This window comes from Falco biarmicus, chromosome 4 (assembly GCF_023638135.1).
Source record: "Falco biarmicus isolate bFalBia1 chromosome 4, bFalBia1.pri, whole genome shotgun sequence".
Classification (NCBI taxonomy): domain Eukaryota; kingdom Metazoa; phylum Chordata; class Aves; order Falconiformes; family Falconidae; genus Falco; species Falco biarmicus.
This window is the reverse complement of record NC_079291.1, coordinates 8,953,764-8,962,426: the sequence shown is the minus strand read 5'-3', so window position 1 is coordinate 8,962,426 and position 8,663 is coordinate 8,953,764. Positions and strand designations below refer to the sequence as shown.

General features: G+C 44.1%; 1 protein-coding gene across 4 annotated transcripts; it reads right to left on the bottom strand.

Annotated features, from left to right (window-relative positions):
* Positions 1 to 419: 419 nt before the first annotated feature.
* On the bottom strand, positions 420 to 6,606 carry OXSM (3-oxoacyl-ACP synthase, mitochondrial). 4 transcript variants are annotated; one of them, XM_056334549.1, is made up of 3 exons: positions 6,506 to 6,606; positions 3,691 to 4,708; positions 420 to 1,016 (listed from the first exon to the last, which is right to left on the bottom strand). In XM_056334549.1, the coding sequence occupies exons 2-3, from the start codon at positions 4,671 to 4,673 to the stop codon at positions 614 to 616; spliced, it is 1,386 nt and encodes a 461-aa protein (XP_056190524.1). In that variant the 5' UTR covers positions 4,674 to 4,708; positions 6,506 to 6,606; the 3' UTR covers positions 420 to 613. The 4 variants fall into 4 exon arrangements, with proteins under 4 accessions (XP_056190524.1, XP_056190527.1, XP_056190528.1 ...); XM_056334552.1 differs by lacking the exon at positions 6,506 to 6,606 and adding an exon at positions 6,196 to 6,464; XM_056334553.1 differs by lacking the exon at positions 6,506 to 6,606 and adding an exon at positions 6,200 to 6,464.
* Positions 6,607 to 8,663: the final 2,057 nt, after the last annotated feature.

Below are 8,663 nucleotides of genomic sequence, written 5' to 3'. Positions count from 1 at the left end.
CCACACCATGGCTAATGAGGTAACACAACATATCGGAATGAATAAAGCTGAAAAGAAAATGAACCACTGTCAGAAATCTTACAAACTCCTATATTATTGTTTGCTGAATGCCATCTGTGTGGTAGAACATGCATAAGTCTACGATATTTGAAACATCTTACAATGAGGAAAAAGGCAGAATTGTAAATGGAACAAAGGGGTAACAAAGGGGAGGTCAGTCATAAACCATTTATCATCACGTAGTAAGTCATCAAGTCATTACTGTGGAGTCCTAGCTTGTTAGCCAGTCTCCATTTCGCATAAATGTTCCCAAGCAATTCTGTGTCACATGCATATGAAAAATCTATCTTAATGAAGTAAAAACACAGAACAATCAATGTCTCCTCTTCTGGTCAAGAACAAAAGCTTTACCACAGAAAGGTCTTTTATTTATTTTTATTAAAATAAGTTCCCTCTTTCCAAGAGAATTACTGATATAAATCTTCGGGTGACTAAAGTTCTTATGTATCAAATGAGCAATTCTCAAAGCTGAGAAAAGATCACAGTACACACCAAGGGTGACAATACAGAAAATCATTGTCAGTCCCATTTTTCAAGACATGTACAGCATAAGTTAAACACTTGCAAAGCACAAAGTGGCATTAGTACCACCAAAGCCAAATGAATTTGTGAGTGCTATACGCCGTTTTTCAGTTTTCCACTCCTGAGCTGTTAATGGAACATAATTGAGATCAAACTCTGCCTCTGTTTTCTCTAAGTTTAGAGTAGGTGGCAAAATTCCATGGTAACAGGACAGTGCAGTAAAAGCTGCTTCAATAGCTCCTGCAGCCCCCAAGAGATGCCCGGTTGCTCCTTTTGTTGAGGAAACTGCAATATTATGTGAGTGGTCTTTAAAAAGCCTCTTGATTGCTCGATTCTCAGCAGCATCTCCTAGAGGTGTAGAAGTTGCATGTGCATTGACATATGTTATGTCTTCTGGTTTGATCCCAGAATTTTTTATTGCTGCAGACATACACCTAACGAAAAAAAAGACAGAATGCTGAAATTGCCATTACATTTTTGTTGCTAAAATACCTGTACAAACCAAACGCAAAAGAATAGGATGCTTTAAAATGTTTATCAAATGTGAAAATCTGCACGACATACTTTACTAGAGATGTAAATGACAAGATATGGATTCATCTAACTAAACACACTAGCATCTACATTTAGCCACCTAAGAAAGATAGTAGTGGTGAGGCCCACTATAAAATCAGACTTGCTGCTAAAAATCCCCCAGTTGGGAAAAATACAAAGAAAAAGTAAGAAGATACAACAAACAATCCCTACAGACTACATTAATAAAGCAAAAACCTTTTTCAATGTAAAATTTGAAAACATTTGACTGGGAAATAACTACCTGAAATTATTGCAAAAATTTAGGTTCCCTCCACTGAAGTTTCTCTAGCATAGCAAAATATTAATGTAACATTCAGTACAATGGTCCAAGAAATCCTCTTCCCATGGTAAGTGAAAAGAAGATTCCCTAGTCTTTACATTTTGTTTTCCCTCTTATTTACAGTATTAGGGAATTATGAAGAATAATTGCTCTATCAAACAAAAATATTAGGAAATTAAAAAAAAAATTCTGCACTCATCTTCCCTGCGAGCTTTTGCATGCTTTCCAGAGGCTAGAAGATGTCAAGGAGACAGCACAAATTCCTATATATATAATGAAATTTATTGAAAGTCACGCTCTTCTACCCTGATACTATGTTCCATTCTGACTCCCCATGACCTGTGGACTGTGACTGCCTCTATAAAACATGCTTTTTTATGACAACCACAGAAGGATCAATACAGCTCCATACTGTGATTTTCTCACAGATTTCCCCCAGAAATTAAGAGATGAATCACACATCTCCTTGCACACACAGGTTAACTACATATCTCTGAGCAGAAGAACACTGACTCTTTGAAACTTACGAAAAATAAGGAAATAAAAGGAAGCTCAAAAGAAAAAGATACCACAGGCTGCTAAGCATCCAGCTTAGCATAGGATGGAGGCCAATTATGCTCACTGTCACTACACAGTGAGCCAACATCCATGCAAAAAATACTACTGATCAACCATGAGGGAAACAGATACATTTAGTTATGTTAGCTGCAAGAAATACATTTACTTAAGGAGATGACACATTAATTGTGTTGAACACACTCTATATGCATGCTTCTGAGTCTGGCTTTGCCCCTCCCTTCCTGCAGGTTTACTTCAACATATGTATTAGTCTCCAACTGAAGTAGTTACTAGAAGATGAGAAAAAATATATTACCCTGAATTTTTTTGATGTGGCAAATAAAATTCCTTACAGAAAAGAGAAGCATATACATTTCAGATTTAATATATGTACCGCTGCAGTAATGAAATATTGGTTTGAAGACTGTATTAAAATGTATTATCTCATCTCAAGGGTGGAAAGGCTCAACATTTTGGAGATACCAAGATTAAGTTTCAGCTACTTTCCCCTATGAATTTCATTTATATGCTACTGCAATCATAAAATATATGAAATTCTGTTACAATATATTGCCATATCATCTCAAGGGTAAACAAGTCTGAAAATCTGAGATAAGACACTCCTGATTACTCAACACACACCTAAGTCTGCAGAACAATTAAGTATGAATCAAATAGCATAGAGAGAAACCTGGTATACTACACTTCCTGGAAAATCTGTTAACCCAATAAATATGCAAACACAGGTCTACAATACCATGCAGAAGTTTGATCTATTTTTGCAGTGATATATTGAATTTTTTTATTAAATATTCACATATATTCAGAATAATGCAAACTAAATCTTTACTAATGATTCCAGTGTTAGCAATAGCATTCAGTCTATTCTAAGCTCACAAACTTACACATGTAATTTAACCGACAATTAGGTCAATGATAAAGATGAGTATCATCCACTTATGAACTGTTTTTTATAAGATTAACAATAATGAAGCTTTACCATCTCACTTAACCCTACTGAAGTGTATTTCTGCTACACCCCTACACCAACACTCTTAGCTGCATCAGAATGAAGTATTTAAACACAATTGTTGCACCACCATATGACTCAAGTACTTTCCCTATGAAGAGCTGAAGTCTTTTCTAAAGAAGAATAGCCACAATTAATGCTAATTACATGTATGGTAATTATTCTAACAAACTATATCCTCCAAGTGCTCTACAGCTTTGTCACTTGGGACTTCTTCAGGAACGCTATTCCCCTTTCAGACCACAATTAATGACATGACCTGCTTTTGCAGTGGTGTCTCTTTTCTCTATGGACAAAGTCTGAGGAACCTGAAAAGGTTCTATCATACTACAAAAATCTTTAAAAAGAGGTTTCCGTTGAGACTTATTTGTGTGAACAACTGTAGGCACCAAACACAAAACATTTTCACATAAAGTTTTCATAACTCTATGCAAAAAGGCTGATTCTAGCAAGAACTCACCTTTGCCTTGTTACTGAAAAAAGAAAACTGGGGCAAAACCTTACCAGAAGCTCTTTCATTTTTCAGATTAAGTTTTCAGGCTTTTGGAATATTAATTCAAGATTGAACAGCATTTCTCTAGGAAAAGCATACAATAATAGAAACATATGTACCCACTACAATTAACACATGAAGTTGCCTTCAAAATCAACATATAGTTCTTACCTGAACGCACCATCTCCCTCTGGATTAGGTGCTGTTATGTGGCAAGCATCACCAGACAGTCCATAACCTAAAACTTCAGCATAGATCCTAGCACCTCTTTGTACAGCACGTCCATATTCTTCCAAGACCAGCACAGCAGCACCCTCTCCCATTACAAACCCTTCTCTCTGCGCATCAAATGGTCGACAGGCCATTTTAGGGCTTGAGTTAAAGCTTGTGCTGAGAGCCCGAGCTCTTGCAAATCCAGCCAAGGACAAAGGACTAATGCAAGCCTCAGTCCCTCCAGCCAACATGACATCAGCATCACCAGCAGCAATAAATCTAAAGGAGTCTCCAACAGCATGTGCGCCTGTGGTACAAGCCGTTGACACCGCATGATTCGGCCCTTTCAATTGGTATTTAATGCTGATATGGCCTGCTGCCATATTGACTAAAATCTTTGGGACAAAGAATGGGCTGACCTTGTTATAACCCTTTGTTTTAAACAAAGCGGCCGTATCAGAAATGTCTTCCAGTGGAACCATTCCCATCCCAATTGCCACACCGGCACTTAAGCGATCCTGTTCAGACTGGGGAGACCAGCCAGAGTCCTTCATTGCTAGCTCTGCTGCACCGATGGCCATCACAGTGGCAGAACTCATGGATTTGATCTCTGACTTTGACACAAAGCTTTCTTCGCTGAACTGACCCTCCTGGTTTCCCCTTGGCACACAAGCAGCCACTTTACATGGGACACCTGCATATTCTTCCCCATCTAGCGATGTAATCCCACTGTCTCCTTGGAGAAGGTGCTTCCACACAAACTGAGTCCCCACACCAAGAGGGGACACTAAGCCAATACCTGTAACAACTACTTTCCTTCGACATACAGGCAGTGACTTGCTGAAAGCTCTTCTGTGGTTTTGTAAATGCAGATTTAAATTCAGATTCCAGAAATGAAGATTTGCAATCTTTAATAGATCACGTGAGCACTGTGAGAACATGGTGGAAATTGATCACTTCAAGCACATTTCCGTAACTAGGGGGAAAAAAAAAACCACAAACACAACAATAAAACAGCCAATGTGAAAAACATTCCAAGTACACTAAATTAATAACCTGCTTTTTAAAGGAAAGCCTATTTTCAGCCCTGCAGAAAGGGATGAGGTTTCCGTGTCTGTAACCAGGATCAGTACGTGTTATGGCAGACAGTGCTTAGAAACATGTTCATTTTGTGAATGCCTCTAGTGCGCTCTCCTAGCATAAGCTGCTAATGGGTATGACTTTGCACCAGTGTGGACTGTGAGGCATTCTCTGGTTTTGCTGCAAAACTCCCCCTGGGGCTTTAACCACAGCTGGCTGGAGGGCTGGAGGTATCAACAGTGAACATTAAGAGCTTCATTCTTGTAAGGGAGAAAGTGTGCGTTCACCTGAAAGTGTATGCCCTACCATTATCGTGTGAAGGATGTTGTCATCACAACTTTTATGTCAGACAGAATGGTCTACAAAACTCAGAACAGGAGTCAAGAAACTCCTCCTGGTTCTGTCACCAAGGTAATTACCTATCTTGGACAAGACTCCTCGTCTTTCTACCCCCACCTACCTTTATCACTCTTGGGGTATTTAGACTGTGGGGGGCAGTACCTCAAGTGCATTGGAGCAAGATCATAGAATCACAGAATCATTTAGGTTGGAAAAGTCCTTTAAGATCAAGTCTAACCGTTAACCCAGGACTCATAAGTCCACCACTAAACCATGTGTCTAAGCAGTGCATCTACACGTTTTTTTAAACAATTCCAGGGGTGGGTGATTCCACCACCTCCCTGGGCAGCATGTCCCAGTGGTTGAAAAATGTACCACGCCACCACCTCCCTTGAAGGTAACACGACTAGATCCCACGTTACCGTGAGGTCTCAGGTGATGGCAGAAGGCCACTGCTCAGCACAAGCATTTCAGGCGGGGCGAGAGGCCCGTGCCACGCAGCAACGCGCTGCAGCCCCTCGCTCTCACCCTGCCTCTGCCACCACCGCTCGGGAGCCGGCCTGACCGCACGTGGCCGGCATGCTGAGCAGGGCAGAGGCTGCAGCTCACCAGCACCTATGCTATGGGCTTCAACGGGTCCTCGCCTCACAGAAAGGGCAACCTGGCATCGCCAGGTCTTTGGGCACATGCGGGGAGCCGCATGGGGACCATACGGGGCCACCGGGCGAGCGTGCGCCTGCTAAAATAGACAGCCCTGCTCCTTCCTGCGTTGCGGCAGCACAAGTACGCAGCAGCGCTATTAAAAAAAAAAAAAAAAGCTAAAAACAGTCCTTACTAATATGGGTTTTTTAAAGGAGCCTGCTTTAAACCCGGACCCAAATTTGCCATTTTAATTTTTTAAGCCAGTTAACTTGGATTTTATAAAAAGAGGCAATAACGTATGTGCAGAGGTCTTTACAGCAGTGCGTGCCTAACAGCCTGTGCAGCCTTCAATACCGGTATAAAATAATCAGGCCTGGCCTGACCCACGCTGCGCTACGTTACCTACTGTGCGCGCCGAACAGCCACCGGGAGTAACTTGGAGTAACATGCCCCCGGGAGCAAGAGCTACCGGGCGCCACTGGGAGTTCAAAGGGCCTTAACTACTTTTAATGTTTACACCCTGACGCCACGGGGCTCCCCTGCGACACCCCACGTTTCAGCCGGGCTCGCCCCGCCCTGCGCCGCCACTGCCGTCCCGGCCCGCCCCGCTAGGAGCAGCCTGCCCCGCCGCCCCGCCGCCGGCGGGAAGCCCCTCCGCTCCCGCAGGGGCCGGCGAGCCCCCGCCTGCCTGCGCCCTAGCCCTCAGCCGTACCTCCGCCGGCCGCACTCCCCCCCCCGCTCCACGGTGGTTGGCTCTGCCTCGCTCCCCCGCTCCGACGGCGCGGTGCTGCACCACCCGGGAGGCTGGGGGGGGTGGGGTGGGAGGGGGGGGAGGCACGCGACGGCTTTGTAGCCGATCCCCGATGCCACGATTGCTGAGGAAGCCGGCAAGGGAATCGGTAACTCGGCGGTGGACTGCGCGGCCCGGCGGCGCTTCCCGCCCGCGGCGCGCGGAGGATGGTGGCGGCACTGGCTGGAGGCGGTGCGGCTCGGCCGCTTGGTCGCCGGTGTAGGCGGGCAGGGGGCGCGGCCGCTTAAGTAGCCCGATGAACTGGAAAGGGCAAGGAAATTCCTTCCTCCGCCAAACCGCATATTTGAAACACGCAAGGGAAAAGTAAAAAGCCTACCCCCCCAAACGAGCCCACGGTCTCAGCGATACACAGGAGGGTTGCGCTGAGGTCGTGAGGGAAACTTTGTCGTTGCCCGTCGGTTCCCTTAATGCTGCATGCGTACTGCAGGGCATTTCAGCACTGAGCTGGCAGGAACTATCAGAACTCAGCGGTAAACAGTACGTAACCAGGAAGGCCATCACACACATGCACGCTGCGGTCTCTGCCAGGCCTACTTTAGGTTCCACCGTAACTAATTCCTTGGCACAGTTTTCCTGCCTACGCTTCGTTCCCTTGCTGTAGTCCCAGTCCCCATCTGATCTCTTGTTATGCTGCACCCTTCAGGTCCCCATCCTTCTCCAGCTCCCAGCTGCTGACATGACTGGCAGAAAAGACCTGGGGGTGCTGGCTGACAGCCGGCTGAACATGAGCCAGCAGTGTGCCCAGGTGGCCAAAAAGGCCAATAGCACTCTGGCTTGTATCAGAAACAGTGGGGCCAGCACCCTGTACCAGCACTGGTGAGGCTGAACCTTGAATAATGTGGTGGTTTGGGCCTCTCACTTCAAGAGGGAAGTTGAGGTGCTGAAGCGTGCCCAAAGAAGGGCAACAAAGCTGGTGAGGGGTCTAGAGAACAAGTCTTGTGAGGAGCAGCTGAGGAAATGGGGTTGTTTAGCCTGGAGAAAAGGAGCCTCAAGGGGGACCTCATTGCTCTCTACAGCCGCCTGAAGGAGGGTGTAGCGAGGTGGGTGTCTATTGCTTTTCCCAGGTGAGGAGTGATAGAATGAGAGGAAATGGCCTCAAGCTGCACCAAGGGAGGTTTACGTTGGATGTTGGGAAAAATTTCTTCATTGAGAGGGCTGTCAAGCACTGGTAGAGTCACCAACCCTTCAGGTATTTGAAAGATATGTAGATGTGGTGCTTAGGGACATGGTTTAGTGATGGACTTGGGTTAACGGTTGGACTCGATGACCTTAAAGGTCTTTTCCAACCTAAATGATTCTATGATTCTATGAAAGTGTTCTCCTCCACATGGATGCTGAAATGCTGGCAGAGAAGACAGAAGTAAGCAAAGACAAGTTGATTACTGACTTTACAGGAGTGCCTTTAAAATACATGTACAAATGGGCCAACTGCATCAACACGTGAAAGTAAACTATGTTGTTGCTGCTTCCAGGAACCTAGGTGCACGATCTGAACTGAGACCATGCTGCTAGCTATGCCTGAGATGATATGTAGGAACATACTTAAGACAATGGCACCATGAAATATATTAAGTCCAAGAGCTATCATGGCAGAGCACAAAATGTGTGCCAAAGTCTCATCAATAAAGACTTCAAGCATGTACTGCTGGAAAATAAAAACAAACAAAACAAAACAAAAAAAAACAGATGCCAAAAAGGAGGGAAATGCAATATTTAATAAAGAAAAAATAAACACTTGTGTAGGGTTTTTTTAGATGAAGATTCTGCCTTTAATATCCTTTTAGAAGTAACATTCCTTGGACATTTAATTTAATGTGTTAGTAATTTGTTGGAAGTTGGTGCTTGGTTTTCTAATTTTTCACACCACTTTCCTATGAGGACTTCCAAAGCATTATTTACTAACAGTATATGCTTTATGTACTTATGCTACGCATATGGTAATACAGTTAAATCTTTGAGAGGGGAGCTGACATTAAGAGCCACATACCTATATGAAAAGCATGGAAAGGAAGTGAAAAGCTGAAGCAGCAGCCAAGAAACAAGGAACATAATCTTAAAT

Coding starts and splice junctions, on each gene's coding strand:
- OXSM (XM_056334549.1), bottom strand. CDS start 4,673: ATGTTCTCACAGTGCTCACGTGATCTATTAAAGATTGCAAATCTTCAT. Junction 1,017..3,690: donor GAGGGAGATGGTGCGTTCAG/GTAAGAACTATA, acceptor TTTTTTCGTTAG/GTGTATGTCTGCAGCAATAA.